This window comes from Athene cunicularia (assembly GCF_003259725.1).
Source record: "Athene cunicularia isolate RWA chromosome 7 unlocalized genomic scaffold, athCun1 chr7_part1, whole genome shotgun sequence".
NCBI classification, from domain to species: domain Eukaryota; kingdom Metazoa; phylum Chordata; class Aves; order Strigiformes; family Strigidae; genus Athene; species Athene cunicularia.
Genome location: NW_020799107.1, coordinates 30,569,345 through 30,595,501, shown reverse-complemented (window position 1 = coordinate 30,595,501; position 26,157 = coordinate 30,569,345). Strand labels below are relative to the sequence as shown.

General features: G+C 37.1%; 1 protein-coding gene across 1 annotated transcript in view; it reads left to right on the top strand.

Annotated features, from left to right (window-relative positions):
• The window catches only part of TMEM163 (transmembrane protein 163), a 100,752-nt gene that overhangs the window by 49,158 nt on the left and 25,437 nt on the right, over positions 1 to 26,157 (top strand). The window contains exons 4-5 of the mRNA XM_026852516.1: positions 11,666 to 11,709; positions 12,796 to 12,887. Of these exons, the coding sequence (XP_026708317.1) occupies positions 11,666 to 11,709; positions 12,796 to 12,887 (136 nt within the window). The remainder of the gene's footprint in view (positions 1 to 11,665; positions 11,710 to 12,795; positions 12,888 to 26,157) is intronic.

Here is a 26,157-nt window from a genome sequence, read left to right as displayed (position 1 = left end):
AAATTAAACGTCACTTTGATCTGAACCCATGATACAGAATACTGAAATAGGTGATAGAATCTCCCATTGGTCTAACTGAATGAATGACAAGGTTACATTTTCAATCATCTCTTGCTTTCCAGTTATCTGGCCTTAGAAATTAATTTATAAGTTTAAGAATCTAGGTGATATAAACTGCCACAAACTATATGACAATACATTAAATGGAAATAAACTTTGATAGAACAGTACTGAAATAAAATACTTGCTGGTAGTTGTTTGGGCATTTTTTAAGGTTTATTAACAAAATTAACCAGTAAAATTTATTGTTTAAATTGTGAGTTTCTCCAGTTTGCCCTCAGTTCCAAAAGAAGTTTTATTTTATTCCAGTGTAAGTCTTCCTTGTTTGAATTTTAGTGCCTTGTCAGATAGGCCACATACAGGAATTCTTGAGCATACAGACCAGTAAAAGAACTGCAAGTGATTTTACATTTTTAAAACTGCAGATTCTTAAGAGGGCATGCCCCTTTGAGAGTTTTATAGGTTTAAGATGTTAAATGGCAGGAATTGAACTCTTTACTTGTTAAAACTGAAGATTAAATGGAAGGATTTAATGGGGTATGGAATAGTTTATTTCCTGTGTAGAAGTGCATAGAGGCATGCTCTGTGCCTAACATTCACCTCTGAGAACAGACTTTCAGGCTCCTGCATACTGAAATGGGCAATATGTCTGTAGTTGAAGTCTGATTTGATATCTTCTCCCACAGTCTGTTGAGGGATATATCTAAAAGTTTTTACACCAAAAAACAACTTTAGATGGGAATTTTGGGGTTTTTTAAATGTGTCTGTAAAGCCAGGTTTTAAAGTTTCTCTACTAATATAGTGAGGTGTCTGGGATGGTTTGCACCCTTAATCTCACTCTTTAAAAAGAAAATCTCTGTAATATTGTGCTGTATTCTGGCAGCCTGCTTAATTGTATTTGACAACTTGCTTTGGTTCTGAAGCAGCTCAGTAGCCATCTAATTAAAATGGGGGGTACTGCAATATATGTCTTGTCTCTGAAATTGATAGGGATGATGAAAAAACTGTGAAGATAACTAATTATTCTTCAACAATCAAAGATTTTCAGTTCAACTCTTACCTGGTTTTTATATTTCTAAGGTTGTTAAAATGCTCAAAGAACAAACATTTAATATGAGACTTAATGTCATGAGTGTGAATTTTTTCTGGTCTTGTCTTCACACACCATATTCCATTTTTTGTATATTCAGGAAAGCTATGCACAGAGAAATGAATATAAGCCTCCAGTTTTCTTTTTTTATTTAATTATGATAAGGCAAATCTGTCAATCTTTGCGTTATCACGTTTCTCTCTTCTGTTGTTCCCATTGACAATAGAGGCTCTCAGTTGTGCCATTAGTCATTAGCCAGTGTAGGATTTGCTGAGGAAGGTATCAGTCCCTGGGTACATAACAGTTGGTTCCAGAGAAACAGCCTCCTGTATTGCCGTGTGGTATGTGTGATCTGTGTCAGGTTGTGCTCTGTGCCCTTGGGCTTCCAGGTTGGAGAGGCTGTTCCTTGTCCCAGGATCCACTGAACCAGGGTCAGGTGTGGAGGGCTCCAGCCAAGCTAGCAGTCTTAGATTTCTACATCACAGATGTGTATGTGCAGAGAATTTATTCTAATTCTGTTTATCCTCCTCAAGAACAGTATTTCAGGCTTAACCACCTGTTAGTGGAGGGAGGAACTAGACAAAAATACCAAGGAAAGTGCCAAGCAAATATCTTATTTTACCTTCATTCCTTCTGACAGATTTTGTGTTGCATTTGTGTGACTTTTTTGCAAAAAAACACAGAACACATAAGTTGTTACTTTTTTTGGAAACAATTTCTAGTGTATCAGCCTGTCTGTATGTTCTCATCTACTTGAGTTTGAACATAGTTTTTAGTAGCTCTTCCTCATAATTTTTTTGGGTGTCTTCATTATTGGGTGTCCAACTGACAGTTTTGTGTGGAGTCATTTTTCTGTGTTCCAAATTCACAGCTTTTCAAAGGTGTCTAAAACAAAGGATGCTTAAAACAGTCACCTTTGCATTCATGGGTCTTGCTGCCATAGTGCTCTAGAGGTTTCAGCAGGACAAAGTGAGTGTGTAATAACCCATTGATGGGGGTGCACTAGTCACATCAGTTTTGATAATTACTATTACATTATACTAGTGCAAGTTAAAGGGCAATACAAAATTATTTTCAATATGTTTTTTCAGCACTTGATACACTTTTGAAGAACTGCTGTATTTCTGTATAAAAGGAAGTCTTTGATTTTCAGAAGTCTGTTGAAATAGTTCTAGTATAAAAATAAAATATCTTACAACTGTTAAGCTCTGGGAATGCCATAGAGATCAGGCAAATCATTTCTAATTAGGTTACCATTTTCAGTAAAGTTTGCATTTCTAGAAGTTAAGGCAGTGCTTTGAGATTGTGAAATATCATAAAAGGCAGATCATATTACTGAACAGTTTATTCAAATAGATGAGATACGCATGGTGCCTGCTGTCACTCTTTGCAGAATTACTAGATGATTCCATATGGTAAAATGATTTTCCCTGTGTATAACATCCTGAAGTGTGGAAGTACTTTTGTCCTATTTTATATTTTATAGATAAGAATCCTAAAAAAGGGAATGTTTAAGGGTTTTTGTCAAAAATTACTTAGTAAAACAGTATGCTGTGTGAGTCCGTGCCAACCACTTGAACCTAGCAGCTTTGTCAAACAATTATACTCTCTCTTGAGAGTCCGGTTGTTCTTGCTGTTAAACTTATTGTGGATCTCTGATCTTCAAATACATCCTAAGATCCTTGATCCAGTTCTGTTTCTTTAGTTGTGAAATAGGGAGACTACTGTAATTGGTTTTGTTTATTTTTTGAGGTTATTGTAAATATATGTATATAATGATCTCAAAAAATATAACTCTTTCCACACGCATACTGAATGAAGAAGTTAAAATCCATCAAATAAAATAGGTTCTAATTTGTTTGAAGAACTTTCTGTGGTAAATACACTGGGCTTCTTAAAATTTTACTGAAATTCTAGGAAAAAAAGGACCTCTGATCAAAAGTTTGTATATTGAAGTTCACATGCAACTCCAGTGAAAATATTATCTGGCAGGTCTATATTTGTCTATAACTAGAATTGCCTGTGTTCTATTGTGTATAGCAGATACTAAGAAAAGGTTCTTAGAGTTAATGTGGAAGAGCAAGTATTTAGCCAGTGCTTTTGTGGACTGGTTTTAAAGGCTTACCATGGCTAAAACGTGTTTCTCTTCTCCAAATTTAAAGAATACCAGGAAGAATCCAACTTGAGTCAAACCACAGATAGATTTTTTTTTTTTTTCTTATCTTATTTAAGAACTGTATTTAAGATATGAGATAGCTGAAATACTTCTAGAAAGAAATAGAATAGCTGGCAAAGCAAACTAAATCCTCTTTTGATCCAAATCCTCCATGCTGCACTTCAGTCAGGCAATGTATATGGAGCAGAGGTTATACTGTAGTATGGTTTCAGGTATTTAAAGCTGTGTTATGTTTTGTCTGCTGGTGTGACGATTTCTAACCTGAAATATCAACCAGTGAAATACTGTTTGTATGAACCATAAGGCCTGTGGCTTGAATCTTTGTAGCATGCAGAGAATTAGGTTTTATGATTTTGGACATTAGAAGTACTGGACTTGCTTGTTTTTTAACAGCAGCATTGATGGTTTATTTTAATCCTACTGATGCCTGATATACCACCACTATTCAAAACACAATTCGCAATCAAGTAGAGTTTGACAAGTAGCATAAAAAGGAGGGAGGGGGAAGATGCTGAATCTGGAGGTTTAGCATTTGGACTTTTGTGATATATTTCATTTAGTCTAAATTTGGCAAACTTCAAGTTAAGCATCTTTTTAAAGTTAAACCACTTGGCTTCTTTACCGTAATGGAGACAAATAACCTTGTCCAGGGTGGGGAGGATGCAATTCTCACTGGTTATGTTCTTTTAAATGTGGTTATGTTCTAAATAATAGCTAATTAACAACATTTTTTTCATACAGACACCAACACATAGCATAACCCACAATATTCATATATTTATTGTTGGTTGTGCTGAGGTTAGCCTGAATTATTGCATGTAAATTCTGTGTTAATACAGCTGAGCTGTAGCTTGCATATGATATCATTCATTATTTATCTTTTTGAAAGGATCTCTCCATCTTTCCAATGTGACTACAGGAGAGGAACTTACCAGAACCTGAGAATAATGGCAGTATTTCAGCTCTTTTATTAACAATTCAAAACCTTCTATGACTGATAAAAACGTTTAGCTGATGTTCAAGCTGTTAGGGGTTTGGAAATACATGTATAAAATATGAGTTCTCTGCATCTCTGTAAAACTTCCAGCAACTCATTTAAGTCTGATAAGCCTTTACAAACCTTCCCCTTAGTTTTCTGGCTTATTCTGTTAACATAGGTATATATAACCTACTTTAAAGCAACTGGCCAAACTCTTTATTCTCTAAATTCTTTATGCTCTTTAGTACCAGAATACTTCTCTGCTAACTTTGCCTCAAGTCAGTAAAACAAGATGGGTGAAATTTTGCCTTTGGAGAGTCTCCTAGGTCATTAAATCTGGATAACCTTCATTTGGATACAGTGAGTTACAGATCTTGGCCACAGGGCTTTAGGAACAGCTGTTGAGTGTGTGTGATATCACTCAACATTTCTGGTGATTAGTGGCTTTTTTAGTCAAAGTGCCACTCATTCCTTCTCCCTGGCAAGGGCCAAACTGCTTCCTTTGGTTTTGGAAGCTAGTTTATGACTCAGAATTTACAAAGCCTGTGAACTGTAGGTATAAGCTGCAAAAGCTTCCCTGGTAAACGTGCAGTTCTGGGCATTTGCAACATTCTAGACCATTTCAGTTGTTATATTTGGAGTTGAGGCATTAATAATACATAATTTCATTAAAAGATAGTGTGCTCTAATGTTAGTGCACTGACTTATTTTGTAATTCAAGTGGCCCCATTTGAAATATAACAGTTTAAACTATGTATCTGTATATTCAATTGCAGAGAGTTTGCACCATGTACCTGGAAAGAAAAGTAGTATGTTTCTTACAGACCTTCAAGTTTTATTATTCCTATTTTTAAATGCAAAGGTATGCATTTAGTATCCCGCCAAAGCTCAACTGGAGCTGTAACATATGGTCCCTCTTTTAGTTCCTGCCCCCTGCAAAGCCAAAACTAAGCAAAAATACTCCTCCTCTTTTTCTCTGATTTGCATTCTTTCTTTGAGATGATCTTATTTGAAAACAGAAGGTTGGCACCTGTGAAAGGAAGCACGGGAGTGTGTGAAGCAGTGGGGTGCTGGACACGAGGGGTCCTGCTTTTTCTGATATTCATCTCTAGCTATGCTGAAGAGGGACATACAAAATTGACTTCTTTGGTATGTTTGCCTGACCATATTTTAGTGTTGTACTCACTGAGGGGTGGCAGTGGAGGCTTGTTGTATATAGAAGATATTTCAGCAGCTGTTAAAAGAGAGCCCAAACATTTTTTTTTTTCCAAAATCAGGAACAGATTTACCCTTGGGGGGTGTGTGTGTATGTGTCTATGATTCAGTGTCTGCCTGTTTTTTTTAATATTACTGGTATGCTCTTGGGGACTCTCTACTGTGCATTGTAGAGAAAGCTGGTTCACTGTTTTCTCCGCATGGATAATTTTTTCATAATTTGACAAATTAAACCTTGTTTTCTGTAGTAGGTTTGTTTCATAGTTCAGGATTGTGCAGTCTTGCTCAGTTGCTTAGTTTGTTTTCATCTGTGGGACATGTCAATAGAGGCATGGGTGCTTTTTCTGTAGTAAATGGAAAGGTGAAAACAAATTAAATGGAAGTGAATCAGGTGACTAAGTAAGCCTTAGGACTGGACTGCTTTGCTGTTCTTTGAGTTTGCTACTATTGAGGAGCACCATGGTATAATGAATAATCAGTCTGGGGAAACTACGTCTGTGCTGCCTGAGTGAAAGCCAATAAAGTGAATATTTAACCCCTAAAATGGAAGTTATCTTTTACCATGAGGTACTAATGCAGCCACCAGACAAATACAATCAGAAAACATGTAAACAAAGGGAATTAAGGGAGAGCTGATATTAAATATTTTACAAGAAACACAAAAAATTGGTTTTAAAAAAAATCTGAAATTGAAACTTTGAAAAATGGTTTAATATAGAAAATCCTGAATTCAGAGATTGTGATCATGATGATGATGATGATGATGATAATAATAATAATAATAATAGTGTTTTTTTGCTAACATGTCAGAAAACTGGAAGGATTTGTTTGATTTAAACTCAAAGGAAAAACTGTTGCACAAAGCTCTGAAATTCTACTGTTTCTGTAATAACAAATTAGGAAAATCTTCAGCTGATATACACTGTTGTAGTTCGCTGAAATAAATGAAATTATGGAAGTTTGCAGTTGCTAAAGATTTGACCGTTGCAATAGACAAAAACAAAGAAACAAAAAAAAATTTAACTTGAGTAGTAGAGGAGTAAAGACAGACATTCCTGGAAAACTTTACTGCTACCAATAGCAGAATTTGTTACCAGACCGAATCTGCAAAGATTTTTAGGATTTTTTTGGGTCTCGTTATGGAAAAAGTAAATTGTTGTTAAATAGTAGATAGTCACTTGTTTATGTAAAGGATCTCAGACCTTTAAAATAATGAAGGAAAAAGTAAAGCTGATTAATAATTTTGGTGGGATTGGACTTTCTTTTTGTAGGTAGGGAGTGATAAATCCTAGGTTCCTTAGCTTTGTTGCTTTTGTACACATTCAGAAGCCAGAAGTTCCATCCCTGCCTGTAGTCCTGTGGATAGTAAGAGACAGACTGGAAGATACAGTTGCCGCTCTGAAGTGTGTATAATTTGTACAGAAAACAAATTCAGAAATTGGAAAAACAAAAAGCTTGAGAAGAGTAGTTTCTTGGCCTAACAGTCATGCCCCAGGTAGTGGCAGAGCTGAGGACATGATGTCTGGCTCTTTTAGAACTCTTGTTCACGGAATCACATCCCACAGCTGAGTCTTCCCCAAGGACAGAAGTCTCCTAGTACCCTGACGCTGTTCAGTCTGCACAGAGTCACTATGACACCTTGCAGGCAGGTGGAAAAATGAACCCTCTTAGGGACTTGACAAATAGGTCATCAATTCTAATGAGATCAAGATCCAGCTTTAATATACATTAACTTAAGCTTCCACTTGGTAGATGCATACATAACAGTATAATGAAATAGGGGTCTTTATCATGTTGATGCAATTATAAACTGGGAAAATGAGCTGAAGATTTTGTATAGATAAACTGTTGGTACAGTTTTGCCAATGACTTTGGAATAGAAATATGGGTGTAGGAACATGACACTGATGGATAGCACTGGATCTGCCCTTGTAGATTAGATGTCTGGCAGACTTTGTGTTTGAGATTGGATGTTTAGCAACTATTTGTAGCTACTGTGCTGATTGCAGAAAATTTGGACATGTACATAAAAATCCTTAGATATTGCTCTACTAGAATTTTGAAGAGGGGAGAAGGTGCCTGGGGAAATATATGTGTACATGTGTTGATCCTGGTCAGTGAAGTTTTTTACAAGTTTTAATGGTATCAGTCTGTTCTTTGCCTTCAGTTGTGATGGATTTTTAGAAAGTATTATTCATTTGGTTTTCTCTGCTTGGAATAGATGTATTTTGAAATATCTATTGTAACATTAGTTTCTGATGTTTTACCAACACTAGGCAATGAAAACAGACTGCATTTCAGTTTCCCTTCTGACTCAATGCAACTTCCAGTTCCTCTTGCTTGTGATTCTGTACAACCTCCAAGATATGCATGGTAATATATACAAAATAAACCCAACACTTTCAGTGATGTTCAAATTGCCTACCTGATTCCTGCTAAGTGCAAGTCATGTGCTTTGAAGCCATGATACTTTATGTGCTGACATCCAGGTAGGTCTTTCAAATAGACTAATTTCAAAGAAAACATGATGGAGTGATTGTCCTGTCAAGAGAAGCTTCCTAAAAATAGTTTTCAGCCCTCTGAGTAGGTAAGAGGAGATTTTTATGACAGATGGAGAAGCTGTTTGCATGTACCTTCTCATTTGTAGCCAGACTCATCCCAAAGATTGCTGTTTGGGAGAACTGGAGGCAGAGTTAATTTTCTGTCCTATTTCTTGCCTCCTACGTTTGTTCAAAAAGGTACGAGGGTGCTCTCCCAATACAGACAAGGAAATGAGAGGCCCAGAGTCACTGTGGGTTCCTGACTCTCCAGGAACACATTTTAGATGGCTTAAACCTCGCAGAAGCTGGTGGGAGACTAGATGGCTGAAGAGTTAAATAGGAATGATTTTTAGGGTTAGGGACCTAGTCATATGATTTTTCTGAGGCACATGGAAATGGACAAACCCCTGTTTTTGTTGAGGATAGAATGTGTGGGAAATGAGGTATTTTTCTTTATTTGGAATCACTTTGGAAAGAGTGAAGGAATTACAGCAAAATCTGACCTATGGGTTGGCAGACTTCACAAATTGCTCTTGCTGTGCAGGTGGAGGCAGTGGTGGATTTGAGGCTTACTGTGCTGGCTCTATTTTTAGTTTCTGACTGCTTGCAAGTTCCGTTTACAAATGTCAGGAAAATGCATTAGGATTATCTGCTTTATTGTAGAGGTAATAAAATGTTGTCCAATTTAGCCAATAAAATAGCTAAAAGCAGGCTCCCACTGTCATGGCAGTGTAGCTGCTAAATGTATACAGAGGCTCCACAGGATTTTCAAGCTGCCTGCTCTGTTCTTTTCTCATTGCTTGTTACCCACCATTGTACTGATTCAATATGAAAGTTAGGAATCTGGGTTTTTTGTTTTTTGTTTTTTTTACATCAGAGTCTCATCTGGGAATAATGGAAAAATGTTGAAGGCAAGGGTTCAGCAAAAGCTCTATGATCCATTTCTGCAGTGCTGTACACTGCTCCTGGAGCACAGCAGTGATACCAGAGGCATAAAGATCACTGGTTATTTCTTTTCCCGAGGGTCTCAAGTTCGAGGATGCTAAGAAATTCTAAAAGTCCTTTCAGCTTCAGTGCCTAGAATGGGAGCCAGCTGATGTCTTTAGATGTTGTGGTCAGTCTGTGACAACCTGTATTGGTTGACACCCTGTAAGCCAATATTACAGTGGCTTTCTCAGTCATAGAGCCTAGACAACCATCCCATTTAAGCTGGGTAACTTACTGTTGAGCTTTATGACTGTGCTTGTCAGGCTAGCAGTATTAATGTGCTTAGGTCAGGGCTGAAGGTACTTGAACATTGTTATTTGACTCTGAAAGAAAGACAAATGTGTTGTTTTTCAAATAAACCTCCCCCCCAGTATCTAAATAAATAATATAAAAATCTACCTTTCCAGTGCTTAAATGGTCATTACTACTTTCATTATGACCTTTTGCCACTAAAAGATAATATTGAAACGTACTAGTTCTTGGAAAGTCTTTTTTTCCAGTTGTATTCACTAGTTTAAGCAGACTTGCAACACTGTTAGTTAATACTTGTTTTTCATTACTGTTTTAGATAGCTCAGGCCAAACAGATTGTGTGTTAGTGCTGTGGATATTCACTGTGGTAGAATACATGAAAATAAAGACAGTTCTCATGCTAAAGACCTTATGCTTTAAAGACACCAAATATGTTCCCTAAAGCTTTCTTAAGGTGTGGCTATCTGCTGTATGCCCTTCATCACCCGTAGAAATTATGTATTCATTTTGAAGGGAGCCATAGAGTTAATTTGTTTTAAGTCTGGATTAGAGTGGAGGAAAAAATTGTCAATTTAGTAAAAACTGAGGAGCTAATTCCACTGAAGTGGCAGGCTAGAAATAGGAGTAAAAGTGTGGCTTTGAACTGCATCGTATGAAAGCAGTAACAGGAACACTGCAGTAACGACAGGAACATTGCAAGCTTGCATATACCTGTGAATGCCCATATGTTTTGGATGTGACTTCTGCAGTTCTTGAAACTGTATGCCTCTAAGGAGGCATACAATGAAAATTTGATAGGCAATATATTATTATGCAATGAAGTGTTCAAATTTGCAGATGGATCACTGCAAGCTAGTGTCAGCTTGTCAAGTGTAGCTCTTGCCTGGCAGGTCTGACCAAGAAATATAGCCTCTTTTTTTTCACCTAGGAGATGAAGTGTGGGAAATCATGATTTAACAATGAGAGGGAGATATAAATCCATGCTGTTTCAGTACTCTTTCAGCTTTGAGAAAATTGGAATATGGAAATGAACTTGGTGACTTTTCTTTGTGTTTTGGCCAACTGTATTGATAAAGTCCAAGTATTTGTGATATCTGGCATGGTTGTGGCCACAGCTAGGTCTTAGATTAATAAGAAAAGGTTTATTTTTCCTAAGATTTTAATTTCTGTTTATCCAGATCAGTGCCACAGAACTGCAGCTTGCTGTTACTGAAAAGAACAGTCAAACCATAGATGCTCTGTTCTGCCAAGCTGTTCTAATGAATACGGGAATACTGAAAACTAGATACTGTGTTTGTCAACCTAAGATTGACAAAGTCATTGATGAGTCTGGGTTTTTTAGGTCAAGTATTTTTATTTTGACAAAAATATATTTTTCTTAGTAAGTTAGCTGATACATGTTCATAAAAATTAATCCATAGTAAAATTAATCCTTTTAGGCTTTATTCCAAGCCTTCTTTTAATATTGGAACTAGAGTGTTATGCGTTTTATTCAGGGAGCACAGGTTTGGTTAGTCCTCACTTGCCAGTCTACAAAACACAGCAAGAAGGCTAGAGCTGCTCAGTGCTTGAGAGCTTGTGGTAGCTGTAGTGATGGCCTCTTCTGTTGCTTTCTGTTTCTTCCCTGATGCTCCTCTGGACTACTGAAAGGTATTTTTTTTCTTACACACTACCTCCTAGAATTGGGAACTGCAAGATGATAGAATTAGGATGCATGGAGTAAAATGATAAAAATGATGTTTTTCTTTCTAGATGATAGCCCGTTTTTAAAGTCTTGTTTAGTTTTTGGAGGCAGCATGCAGTCAAAATCAGAGCTGGTCAAAATTTTTCCTGCTAATGTTTTTTTGATTGGAAATCCCTGATGGAATTTGAAGTATTTCTTGGGGTTGTGTGAATTACCCTTAGGCTTTTTGTCAAAAAGATGTCAGTCAAGAAGTCTGGATGGGCCTGCATAGTTTTCTGTCATCCAATTCAGGTGGAATTTTGTGTCTAGTTGGGGTAAGGAGCACTTTGAGACATGTAAAATTTTCCAAGAGTTTGAAATTGTGGTTTCAATATATTTTTACTCAAAACTGCATCTGAAATGCAGCATGTTTCATAAGCAGACTGTTTCTGAATGCTACGCTAAGGTCTGCCCTATTACTTCGGAATTAGCTTTGGAAGAAAGAAAAGCATCTTGTCCTAACCACTTCCTGCAGCACATGGCCTTTCTTGCAGATCTTTTTAAAGTGTTGATCAGATTGTTCTAGTGGGAACCAGGTGTAACTAAGCCTATATGTTGAAACTAGTTTTGTAGCTCTCAAACAAGAGAAGAAAGGATACAGAAAATACTGCAAGTGATTCTAAATAATATTTTCTTTCTTTCAGCTGTCTCCGTAATGAGATACAGTGCATCATCATTTGGATTTGCTGTAAGTAGAGATACAATTTAAATATTCTGTACCATTTTTTTATGGTCTTTTTTTGAACATGAAATACTTCTTATATTTTCTTATTTTAAGTTCATGGCAAGGTGTACAAAGTCAATGACTGATTAGAAAAAATACTGTTGAAGTCGTACCTTGGAAAGGATAGTAAAGATACTTTCATTGTACTTTTTCAGTTTCTGACTGAAACTGATAGATATTATCCACCAGGTGTCTCAGCTTAATCAGGTCTGTTGTTGAACTTGAGCCAAATTCTGATTTCCCTTGAACTTTGTGTGACCCTTTTCCCTACTGAAGTCTATGGTAAAACTATTGACTTTGGGATGACAGCTTTCTTCTGTAGGAATTCGCTATGACTTTACTGATCAGTGGCAGAACAAAAAATTCCTAACGACAAGTAAAACGACTCATTTCAAATAATTTGTCTTTTGCTTTCAAATTTGAAGGTTAGATTGACTCTGTAGAAAGTTTGATTTAAGGATGAAAGTTCTTACAAGTGGGACAAGCCTGGTTTTTAGTGTTACCTGACATCATGTCTTCATTAACAGGAAATACAAACATGGCAGTTTTGCTGATGATACAGAATAACATGGAATCTGGATACAACGGGATTTTGAAAAGTAGTTAATATTTGTTTGGTTTGAAACAAAACCTTCTATTGCAGAAAATTAGTGGCTTTACAGGAAAAAAGGAATGCTTGAGAGGCACTTTCAAACACTTTTTTTTAGAGTCTTTGCATAAGGCTCATGTTAGTATTTTAACTCTTGTGGTACCACAGTGTCAGATTGGTGTTGTTTTTTGTTTTTTTTTTTCCTTAGCTTCTCTTCAGGTGATGGATTACAAATAAAGTTTTAAATCCCTTGACTGACTTCCTGAGCTCTGAAGTGTATCATTGTGCAATAATATATGGCAAAAATGTGAAGATCAATTTAATAAATGTAAATCCTGCTTTCATTGAAGTGATTTATTTGAAGCTGCTTTGTGCCTGTGCAGCAGGATAGTAAATGCATTACTGTTAGTAGATGGCACATTTAATGGCCCACAAAACAATTGACTCTGTATTTCTTTCAGTTTGATGCTACTCTGGATGTTTTGTCATCAGCGATAGTTTTGTGGCGTTACAGCAACGCAGCTGCTGTGCATTCTGCACACAGGGAGTACATGTAAGTATGCTTAATTACTTTTGGCTGTGGTAGAGGCCTGCAGAGCTTTTGCTGTCAAGCTGTGATGCTACAGATTCCAGAGCTTTGACAAAAAACATTTTGTCATGTCAGCAAGAATTCTTTCCTCCTGCCAACTTCCTGTTTGGTCCCAAACATGCAGCCTTTCCTTAGGAAAACCTCCTGGTGATTGGGATTTCCAGTTTCTTTTTAGCCAAGATAGTAATTGTTAGGACTTTGTGATTTTTTTTCTTTTTTTGTTGTTTCCTTGCAGCATCTGTATCAAATGAACTGTATTTGCAATCTGTAGTGGATTTGTAAATTTTTTATTTTTCATCTTACTCCATTATTCTTACCAGAGTAAGTTTTTAAAATTGCTGCCTGTGTTGTATTTGTGCTTCCCTTAAAATTGATGCTTGTATTATATTTGTGCTTCCCTTAACAAGATGGGAATATGAGTCCCTTCTCTTTGAATGTAAATCACTCAACTGCTAGTGATATTATTAAAAACCGAGATTACAGAACATCTGATAATATTGAGCCTGTATTAGTGATATGATAGCCTGCGCTGACACAGTTTATTATAACTGCTGTACAAAGAGAGAGATAGGCATGCCCTTTTTATTACAGAACTATTGCTCTTTTGGAAAGTAAGTATAGCAATACTTGTATGTCTTCTTTAAGGAAAAAAATACATGCTTGCAAAGCAAGCATATTTGATGCTTGCTATATAGATCCATTGGGAAAAAAGTTTAATTTTCAATGCAGTATTGATCACAGTGGAAATTATATATATTCTGCATCAGCGTGCATTTTGCGGCATTTCTATTGGCAATGCATGTGGTAGCTGAGAAGGTCAGATGGAGTTGTTGCTCAAGAGTTGCTCCAGCTAGTGACTAAAAAAGACTTTAACCTCCTACTCAAAAATTGGGTGCATCTAGGTGAAGAATTGCAGTACATTGATCTGCCTTGGTTTTGTTCTGTGGTACCATTGCTAGCAGTATCCCATCTGGCTTGTTTGAAGATAGTTCAACTATTTCCTGGCATGGCCTCCAATTTTACAATAGAGGGGAATAAGATAGAATTTGTTCTGAAACAACTCAAGAAGAGAAGCCTGATGAAACAGAGCTTTTATATAACGGGTAGGACCAAGTAAAAAAAAAAAAAAAGCAAGCCACACGGAGTGCACTATAACTTGTCTTCATAGTCCTTTCTGAAAACTAAGAAAACAGTAAGCAGTATTTTTACATGCATTAACTCAGGCTCATGCAACAGCTTGCCAGTGCTGTGAGTTTCTTTCTGGCAGGGCTCCATACATAACAGTTTGGAATAAAAGGCCACTGAAGATTGATGTGGCATTGATTCATAAAAATAAATCCAGAAATATGAGATTAAAATTAGTCTTCTTGCACAAATTTGGAGATCTTAACAGACATTTCCAGAGTATCTTGCTTTTGTGGGCGTCCACAGAGATTCCTGTCAACATTCAATTAACATATTTTTGAAATCTCCTTCTGTTAAGCTTTTTCAAGTGAACCTTGTAAAGTATTTTATAGAAAAAATAAATCCCAATATAAAAGAAGAATCAACATATCCCTATGGCTAAGCCAGTAAAGTGAACAAGCAAAGTAGCCAACACATTTTCCTGGTTTTTATGCTCATTTTTAATTTGCTTTCATATAATCCCTTTGCTTTATATAAGGCTAAAATAAGTCAATGAATTACTTGCCATACCCTTTGGTTGAAGACAGATAAGGTTAAAGGATGAGATCAGTACTGAGTGAAAGAATGTTACCATACGCTGGAAGTATGAATCACTGGATAGGCAGTCTGATTTATCCCTTCATTTCTAGACAGGAGAATCATCATAGTACCAGTAAGTGCAGAGATGGTTGTGTCTCTTAAGGCAATTCTTACTGTGTCACATCTTTGAGGGAGGCACACTTCTAATTTCCTGTTGTGCTTAATCAATATCTTGCTTGAAAGACTGCATGTAATTATTTTCCCTGTACACTGGGAGAATGTTGCATGACTCCTTCTGGTTGCTTGCTTGCCTTGTAAATAATCTTTGTATTGTATGTGCCTGTAAATACACCTGCTCTTTCACAGTCTTTGTTTTCTGTGTGCCAGTGCCTCAGTGGGGAAGTCTGCTCTCAGACTCCTGGACAGTTTGGTGCAAATTCATACAGGTGCTTAGGTCATTATTCCTGTGCATTATTCCTCTTTCTGTATGCCTGGCTATGCTTTGCCTTACTGCAGGAGCCTGTGCAAAACTCTGAGTTTCTGCAAAAGCACTACAACTCTTTACCAGAGTAAGATGTGCCAGCATGACTTCAGTTTAGTTCATTATTTATAGGTCTGTCTTTTATTAATTTAAATATTACATTTGTCTGTATATCCTAACATATCTGAAAATAACCTGAGTTCCTTGACAAAAGCCAGGTGGAATTGCCAATTAATTATGTTTTGCAAATTTATAAAACTTCCTGTTTCATAAATTTGACAGCAACAGATTGATCTAAAAATCTGTTGAAATCAGTGGAAAGCTTCTCACGGAAGGGCAACGTTATTTCCAGTCCTAACTGTTGGACATCACTGGGACAGAACATAGAGAAAGGAAAAAAAAGCTCCAGAAAAAGACACAGAGAATACAGCCTGACTCATGATGTGCTATGAATTAAATACTTAGAATAAAATGCTAAGATGTAAAGGAACTGTGTAATCTTACTTAACATGTAGCCATATGGAAGTTAGAGATGCAACATTTCATGGGCTGGTACTCAGAATGAACAGTACAAAACTGCTTGCTGTGCCAAGTTCTGCTAAGATGAACTAATGCATTTCCATATGACTTCGGGGGAACTGTACTGCTGAAAGTATCAGGAAAATTTGTCCTGCTGAGTTTAACTCAGATTATTTTGTTTCATTTTTATTAGATCATTTGATATCTCTCATTTTCTGGGGCAAGATGAGAAGGCACTTTTTCAGTGTTCATGTGACCAAAATGATAAATGTATGTCTTTATTGATTCTCATGGTTGCTCACGTGTAGTAACTGCAAAATATATTTTAACTTATATCTGCAATTTGCCCTTTTTAAAATTTCTTTGACATTGATGGACTGAAAAGCTGGCAGGCTTTTCCAGTCTTTTATTGATGAGAATTTTTCTTAAGTCATCATGAAAAGATATATCTGGTTATGTTCATGGTATGTCTTAAATATGATGAAATTTTTATTTTTAAATATACCAAGTGGCTTTGAAAATATAATGAATGTTCACCAAGATCAGCTATAAACTGCTGTAAGGTTTTAGGCCATATGAGACACTGATTCTGCCTAGCTGGCTCATTAATGAAAGAGTATGTAGGAGTGGGATGAATATTTGATGTATTTGTTACTGGTACTTTTGGAATAGTTTCACATTTCACCATCTTTCTGTTTTGGCAGTCAAATAAAAGAGGGAAAAAAAAGGCTAATACATTTTCATATATTTTAGAAGAGGGGTAGAAAGATTTGTAGATCTTGAGGCAATGCAAGAATTGGAAAGAACTACAGATATCTGGGAAGAAACTCCAAGTATATAGTTCATGAGTGCTTGATTTTCTCAGTGTGATCTGCTGGTTTGCAGATTATTATGAGTAGGGTTTCCTATTTAATCTGACACTGGTTTAAGAAAGATGTTGACAGACTGCAGGAGGTGCTGAACAAATCATCAACAAAGCAATGATGAAGAAATCCAAGAAAGACAAGAGTGCTGAAATAACTTGAGAAATAATTTGGAATCTCAACAAAAGATGAAAATTTACAACCAAAATAAAATTCTTGCTATTTCCTGTTTTTCTTCATAAGAGGAAAAAATAAGAGGAAGGAATATACTCTGATGTAGCTGATAAACCAGAGATTGTAAAAAAAAAAAATATAGTAGACACACTACCTATGCATTTTGGGCCAGGTACAGCTTATTCATGGTAAGAGTTTTTTGCAGTGCTATGCTGTAGAACAGCTGAGGTTGGCAGGCACCTCTGGAGGTTATCAGTCCAACCCCCTCCTCAAAGCAGGGTCGATTAGAGCAGATTGTAAATTTAAAAGTCTGAATCCAATCTTCTGTTTTGTGATTTGAACACTGAATGATCACTGCAGCATTCAAGATGCCCAAAGAAATCTGAATCATCCCCCTTCCTGCTCTCCATAACCAGTGTACAAATTCTTGAATGGTCTGCCCTTCAGTAAATTTTTAGCAACATAATAGCTTATTAGGCTGCTAAAGCAAATCTTAATTATGTTGAAAGAAGAAATTTGTTGAAATTGGTGTGGAAACAGTGGTTTTTCATGTGCATAAATAAACCCGGTAAATAGCAGTAGAAGTAATTTCTTAATAGAAGACTGAAGCATTAGAGACCTGGAAATGTCTCATGAGAGGTTGAACTAGTAACTAACTATACAGCCAAAGGACAGCTCTTTGATCTGTTAAATTCAGGAATTTGAATTGGAGTGCTGGAAATGTGTGTGAGGAGAAAGTGAGGAATACCATTAAAAAAGGGAAGGATCCAGAAAACAGAATAACAAACTTCAGGCACACAGCCTTGTGAAAAAGCTGTAAAAGATGGAACTTTTTATATGTCGCTGGTTGGAAAGATCTCGAAAAAATGAACAAAGGAAACATCATCTCTTGTTTGATTTGCTCTGCTGAGGAAAACAGGACTTAGCTTACAGTAAGTTAATAGAGTTAGTTGGCAGCATGCTCAGGTCAAACGGAGTAAATGGAGTAATGCAACTTCCTAAGCTATAAAGCAATATCCCTATCGTTACATTACAGAACTACAGTCTTGCATTTCTGTACAATGCAGCACAAGACTGAGTATCTGCTTATGCCCATAGATTCCCTTTCTCCTTGGATTTTTTTTTTTGGCTGCTGGGTTTTGTTTGAGCTTGTATGTTCAGTACTGCAAAAACCAACTCTGTATAGCATATTTAACGTAGTGATTCTTGACAGTTGCAGCTGGTGTTTATTATATATTATTTTGTTGATGGTACCAAGTTAAATTCTGTGTTTCCCAAGAACCAGTCTGTCAACATCTCTCCTAACCCAGTGCCAGAGCAGATAGGAAACCTTACTCATAATGAGCATTCTGGATTATGCCAGGAGCAGAATGTTCATTCTTTCCTTTTTTTTTTTTTTTTTTTTTTTTCTTTTTTTTTTTAAATTGCGTATGTCAGACTCCAGCTATTCTTTCCTTTATTACTGTAATAAGAAAATTAGATTGTATCATAGGCAAATAATTTCTAATAAACTCATGGTGCTCTATGTTGCCATGACATAATACATAATGAATGCAGATATGGCTTTTTTTTTCTTTTTTTTTTTCTCATATTGGTGAAGCTGTAGTCCAAGACATTGGCTGTATTATTATAATAAGAAGAATTAGATGATCTACTGTGTGGCAGACAAGGCTGCAGGTATCTGTCATATCTCCACCTGCTGCTGAGAAAGTGTTTTGCCAGTAGAAAATTGCTTTACTCAGTGGGGAAGCGTATGATTCTGGAGTGCTCTTCCTTTGTGGGTAAGATGACACTTTACCTGGAACAGCAGGTGGCTTCAGTTACCTCTGCTCAGGTATTCATTTTTCATATCTTTTATCACCTTATGCTAGGTTTAAAAACAATGGATCAAGAATTGGGAAGGTCTTGCAGTATTTGCAGCTTTGCAGTTAAACTTTATCTAAAAACTTAGCTATGTGTCTGTAATTTAATTTTCATCTCGATATACTATACTTCAGTTGTGGCAGCTGAATTTTTGTTACTGTCAGAATGCTGAACCCATTGGCTAAGTGAAAAATGCCAGCCCTGAGGACTTGATTCTGAATAGGTTCTTAAATTATAAGGAAGATGAACTGGTATTCTCATCTAATTTGACATCCAGAAGAGCACAACTGTAAGAGCTTAATCCAAGAATTTCTAATTTAGATGAGCTAAAAGCAATCTCTAAGAAAGATATTTGACTGCTCCTCAGGGATGAATAAATAGGAAACGTGACTCAGAATGCTGGATGCAACAATTAGAAAATCTCTTCTATCCTTCACTACCCTACCCCTATGTTTAATTAAACTCAGTGTTAAAGATGTACATCTTAATTCTAATCTGTATGTATATATATAGCGTCAGTTTAGAAGTGCTCAGCATTGTTGTGACTTTTTTCTGCCTAATGAAAGAAGAACCCAGTGGTGGTTCACTGTGCTTTTCAGTTGTTGGACAACTAGGAATCTACTATGTGGATTATCTGTATATATGGATTAGATGTTATGCAGGGATGTGGAAAGAAAGAAGGAAGGAAGTAAGGATATTCTGACCCTTTCCTAGAACTTCATGCACTAGGGGTGAAACAGAGTCACAGAATCATCTAGGTTGGAAAAGACCCTGAAGATCATCTAGGCCAACCATTAACCTAACACTGCCCATTCTCAGCTATACCGTATCCCTAAAACAGCTATATAACAGTATGACATGGGGAATTAGGATATCTAAATCTTGTGTTCAGTTTTTGATTGTAAGTAGCCTCTTCAGGTAAATAGGGCAGTGCAGCAAATAGGCTTATTAGTGTTTCAAATACTGCCACGAATTGGAGGATGTTTATCAAGCAGAAGGATGCAGATTGGAACAGTTTTTCTTTTATAACCTTACACCTCCTTAGGCAGGTGACCTTTGGAGAAGCCTAGGCAAGTGATTAGAAACCCTTACCAGTTGCTTAGTTACCTTCTTTCTGGAATTTAGACTTAAGTAAGCGCAATAATAAAATCAGCTGTACAACTCTGTGTATGGTAAGTAGACACCCACTCTGAACTGAATATACCCGAAGAAACTGTCCTTTGCTGTGGTGTTGCCTTTGTCAGCGTGGGTATCTTATGGGTAAATATTCTCTTGACACCTTGTTCTCCCACTCTCTACTTTCTGGTGCAATTAATTTTTGAAAGATGGGGGGAATCGGTAGTGTACATGGTATCCTTCTTCAGTTGCTAGGGAAAAGTGCTGTATGGTTTCATGAAATGACACCTTACTGCTTTGCACTACATTATCTCTTTGAATTGTAAATCTACTTTTGCTCTTATCATCTCTTGTCCAGTTGCTTATGATCTAGTCCAGGGCACTTCAGAGGTTCCAGTGATTTTTGCATTGAGGGTGATCATTGTAATTGGCCTTTATTACTGCCCTGTGCAGATTCTGTGAAGAGCCATCACCACCTCCTGCAGAGCCACAAGTGGGTACGTCTTTGTGGCTGGTGGGCAAATGTGGGGAGTTAGTGGCCAGTGAGTTTGTATAAAAATTTCTTTCTTACTGAGAAAATGTGATGACAGGTGAGACCCTAAGACAGTGTGACCTCTCCTTCAATCTGTTGTAACCCTTTTTTCCTCTCTTGCTTATGTTCAGATGACAATACTTGAGAATACTTACCCCAGAGTTTGGTCATGGGGAGCCTTATGTAAGTTATATTCGATATATGTGTATTACATTTAGGCATGCAATATGGGGACTGTGATGTATCCTACTCTTGCACCCAAAGTTTCAAAGAGTCACAAACCACCTTTTAAGGGAGGAAATGGCTGTCAAACTGCCAGGTTAGGTCTGGCTTTTCTTTCTTTTCCACCAATTCAAATAAGAGAGCATACTGATCTATGTGGTTGCAGAGTATATTCTCTCTTGGTTCACAGAATCAAAACAACCTAATTTTCAGTATTAGTACTGAATGTGCAGATTGGCTCTGCTGAACTGGTTAGCCCGACTAAATGAGCACTGTCTTACTTAGTGTTGAATGAAAATAATTCTCTCAATTCAGACCCAACATATCAGTCACATTGAAAAAACTGTGGATAATTTTGTCTATGCCATACATACGAAAGAGACTTGAAGCACAGATGGCAAAATCCACACCTACCCACAGTTCAGGGCAAACCTCTGTGGCTGGAGGAAAAACTCTTTTGTGATGAGTGAATGGAATAGCTAAGTGATCTGGAAAAATATCAAATGTATGGAGATAGCCTACAAACTGCAAATAGCTAAGAACCTACCTCTTCAGCTCTTGTTTAGTTCTCAGCTACCATGAGTTGGTCCTCACATAGCACATGCATGACTCTCCTACCCAGTGGAGCACAGCACAGAGTTTGCAAAATAAGTGTTCACCTATGCTTGGAAATCTGCTTTATAGGAGGAGAAATATAGTTTCATTTTAACCATACTGCAAATTTCCAAACTGTTCTTTGTTCTGAAATATTTAGCCGAAATACTGCGTCCAGGTACATGCTAGATCCAAGTTTTAGAGGTGCTTCATTAGGCTGACTTATTAAATGACATCATTTCTCCATAAATCCATTATCCCATATTCAGGCAAAAGTGAAGCAATCCTAAACTTTGCTCTTATCCAGGCAGAAATGCATGTATGCATACATTTATGCATGCACACACACAAAATCCTCACACGTAGAATTTATATTAAATATGAAATAGCAAATGTATATATTTATACATTCTAAAATCTGTTTCTAAAAGTGTGGCATCTGTAGACTTGGCAAAGATTTTACTGGCTAGATCCAAAGTCTATTTAATTTATGAAAGCCTTTTCTTTTACTTCACTGGTACTTGATTAGGCAGTATTTGTGTATATTGCCTAGTATTTGTACCTAGATATATATTATAAAACCAGGGATAAGGTGTTGTTCTGTGCTGGAATTTGATAATCACCATTAAAATGAATATTACAGAGTTTCTCAAAAGGCTTTAATTTCCAGCTTCAGGGGAAGGACAGAATCTCTGATCACCTGCACAAGGCTAAGAGCAGTGATCCACAAGCCAGGAGGGTGGTTATAAGGTACCATAAGTGCAACTGTACAGTCTGTGCAGACCAGGAACTAGAAAACAGGTCATAAGAGTTTTAAAAATCTCTGAGATATAGAAGTGTCTGTTAGCTTTTATGGGCAGATATTTAATACCTGAAGAATCAAATTATTTATCAAACTGTTCTCCTTGTTCAGGTCCATGATTTTAAAGTACGTAAATACCCTGTTCTGCAGTGACTAGTTGAGCTCATGAAAATAAGAAAATTTTTAGAAGGCCTGTAACATTTTCAACATGAAATGTCTCCCTAGCATAGCTAATCTGAGTCTCACATATGAACAGCATTTCCCCTCTGTGCTCTTTAAGAAGAGGTTAGACCATGTGATAACAGTATATTTTTTTAATGTAGTAATTGAGAAATCAGCTTTCAATGATAATTTGTACTATTACTTGAATTCTTTCTATTTTGTAATCTGGTTTGGTGGTGGGTTTTTTTATGGTGAGAAAAAGGAGTAGCTGTAATGATGCTGATCTGGATTCTGGCAGTTGGAGGTGGATTATGGAACATGTGTGATGAGCAGCAAGCCCACTTCGTTCCTTTTAAAGTGCCTCTTAAAGTGACTCTATTCCCTCTTCACCCAGCAACAGGCGGGTGTGTAAATGCTCTGAACGGCTGTGGTTCTGTACAGTTTTATGTCCAAGCCCTCCGCAGTAACAAAACCTGATAATAGATAAGCTACACTGCACACATAAACAAGCAATCTAAGCATCTAATTGGGCACAAAGAAGTTTAAGATTAGCAGCAGAGCATGGCAAAGCAGCAGGAATCTCAAGACTGAGACTGATACTGTATCTTTTGCCTGTGTATTACAGTAATGTGCCACAGTGGCTAGTAATTGTTCTTTTTAGAGTAAGCCCTTTAATGGTTTTAAGAGGCAGATTTTAGAGTTTTCACAGTTCTGGATGTCACCCCAATGAAAAATGTGGCTAGAATTATCTTAGCAATATTGCAGAATGGGTAGCAAGGAACAAATGTTAGTGAACATCTGCATTATAATTTTAATGCCCCCTTTTAAAATAACAGGCAGCAGAGTAGTGCTTGTGGCAGGCACAGTGTGCAGTAGACTGTACAGGCCCCTTCCTGCTGTAGAGGTACGGTACCCAGCCATAAAGATTTTGCCATCGCCTGTCCCTGCTGTGTCTGGGGTGGGTATTGCTGCACAGGTAGACATTCCCTAGCATGGCTGCTTAGGCCTCTCCTCTGCTTCTTTATGTACTCTTCCTTGGGGACAGGAATGGTTCTTGCTCAATTCTTCCTGTTCCTCACTTTGTGTGACAGCAGACTAGGATGTGTAGATAGCAAACAGAGGCTGCTGGGGAGTAGAAGTTATCTGTGAGGAGAAGAGAAGCTGTGGGTCTTGAAAGGACATGGATTACAGTTGAGACTGAGGGAAGAGAAAGCAAAGAGAGGCCCACATCTGCAACCAGCACAAATGCTTTCAGCCCCTTCTCTCTGAAACATCCCCTGACTTTTTTGTTTTCCATATTCTTTGTCCACTGACTTAGTTCTGAGTCCTCTTCCATGCTCCACTTCATCCCTGTCAGTCAGAACCCACTGGTTTTCCATCAGAAAATAATTTGCTGGTGACCAAAAATCGAGCTTTTTTCCTCACCCTTTGAGTATCAGCATTCAATTTTGCCTACACTTGAGAAGTCTTGTGCTGGATGTGACTGGAATTTTATACTTGGCTACTGTAATCAGACTATAACAGCTGCCATAATACAAATATTAAATGAAAGTAGGCCTAGCTTTGTTTAAACAGGCTGACTACCTGTCATCTAGAAGAAACATGGTGCAGATTATTGCAAGCTCCAAGTTACTAATGAACGATCATTCACAGAATGTAATTTGTATTTTGTTATGGGATGAAAGAATGAAAACAGTATAAGCAATGCAAAGAGGTACAAAGGGGTTCCTGTCATGTGGCTAGACACAGGACATAATTGAGAAAAATATATAGAGAGATACAGAATTAGAAAATGAATGAATACTGTATGCTCAGAAATATTTTCCAAACTCCTGAGACAGCAAAAACCTCTTTGGCTATTGCCATGCATGCTGTGCCATGTGATTTCCACCGAATGATTCCATATGTGATACTCACTCTGTCACCCACTAATACTAAAATCCTTTCAAATCATAGGGAAACAGGAACTAGCACGTTTATAGGTTTTATTAAATTAATTACTATTATAATTTAAATTTTTTCATAAACTCCAGAGCTTTCATTAGTGGGTTTATTCAGAGATTAAATCCTGTATCCATCATAAAACTGATTTGCTCAGCTTTGCTGAAAAAGCTCACATTACTCCTGGGCTTAAAGCTCATACTGCTTTTATTGGCCTGCAGCTAATTTTAATGCTAAGTTACAGTTCCTTGCAAAGTAATAGTTTTAACACTACCTCTTCACTCCAGCGGTGAAAACAGCCTGTAGAGATTTTAGCATTTCCTTTTCTGTGGGTTATTAGGAGCCATTAGTGCTAAAAGATCTTAACAGAGCCTGCAGAGATAAAAGATTTTGTGAATAAAAATTCATAGGATCATAGGATAATTCAGGTTCGAAGGAACCTCAGGAGGTCTCTAGCCCAGGCCTTTATTCAAAGCAGATTTAGCTGTGAGATCAGAGTAGGTTACTCAGAACTTTATCCAGCTGGGTCTTGAAAACTTCCAAGGATGGAGGCTCCGCAACCTCTCTGGGCAAACTATTCCACTATTCTCATGGTGGAAAACTCATTTATCTTCGAAAAATATATCACGGTAAGGTTCTTAACAACCAGGAAAATACAGGATTAAAATAGAGTAGTTGACTCTTGGAAGGTATCGGGATTGTATGTAGGATTTAAGAGCATTATCTGGTATTTATAGTATCGTAGCTGTCAGAGAATTGGGTGAGGAACTGAAGCTTGTTTTGATAGCAGCTTTGCAAATGTGAGAATATAGTTTCTACCTAAAGAATATTAATACAAATGCTAGTGGTTCATAATGTCTTTTCTCACAGTTCTCTTTGTCACGTTTATCTCTTTAGCTCTGCTGAAATTATTAAAATATTTTCCATGAATAAGGTAAGCAATATTTTTAATGAATAAGGTAAGTTATCTTGATATAGGAAAGAAATTTTTTACAGTGAGAACGACTGATCACTTGAACAACCTCCCCAGGCATGCGGTAGAGTTCCCATCGGGGGAGACTATCAAGATGCAGTTGGACAGGGTACTAGATAATCTCATTTTGGATCTCTTTCCCATGAAAGGTTGGACCAGATGATTTTTTTGAGGTCCGTTCCAACCTGGGCTGTTCTGTGGTTCTGTGATGTTCTTTACACTGGTAAAAGTAATAAAAACCATAATGACCCATGTAATCAAAAAAGATCAAGTAATCTGAAAAAGCAGTGAATAAAAAAGGTGGCAGAATAGCACAGTATTTGACAAGAAAGTTATGCTTTTAATATTGCATTTTAGGTGTATCAGATGTTAACAAAACTGGGAAGTAATTAGACTGCTACTGACAATCTACCCACGTGGTGTCATCACATTTCAGGGACTATTTTAATGAACATGAAGTGTGGTGGTAAAATAGGTTCCAGGATGCAGCAGACACACTACCAAGTACATGAGACCCCCTTCCCTCTCCACTGCCCCAAAACAACTGTCTCTGTGAGCTGCCAAGAGCAGGGTAACACATTTTTGCAGATTGTATTCATCTGCACCACTAGTATTTTCTGAATCCTTAATTCTGTTGCACCAGCTTTGCTGCATATGAGAGCAGGCTGACTTGAGAGGTGTAATTACCAAGAGCTTCATTACAAACCCTTGTTGGTACTGTGTCACTGTATTCCATTTGCCAGAAAGACAGCAGGATGATAATTAAGAAGAGAAGCCTCTTGCAGTGGCTATTTTAGAGCAGTCAACTGATAGGAGGATAACTCTCTTATCAATCACCCTCGTGTAGCTTACCCCAGATCCTTTTGAGGTAGTATATAGCAGAGCTTGTCACTGGGAGTGTATTTGTCACTTCATCTATTTATTTTTTACAAAATGTTACGAAACAGGTATCTGAGAGTCTAAATCTGCAGTCTTTAGGCTGACTGCTGCTTACATGGAAGAGCAGTCCCTTTGGCTGGAATGGGTCAACTCATGTACAGAGCAGTCAGTGTGGCAAGAGACATGCTAAAGGTAAAATTACTTTATTATATTGAAGATTAATTACCACAGAGAACTGGGTGAGATTAGCCTTTAGTTCCATGGTGGAAATATTACACACTTTTAGTCTTATCACTACCTGTAGGGAATTCTAACAAATAATTACAAATATAGGACAGAATTAAGGATAAATCCCTAAATTAGAAGGCTTTTTTGCTGTGTCTGCTAGATGCAAATGAATTGAATAGTT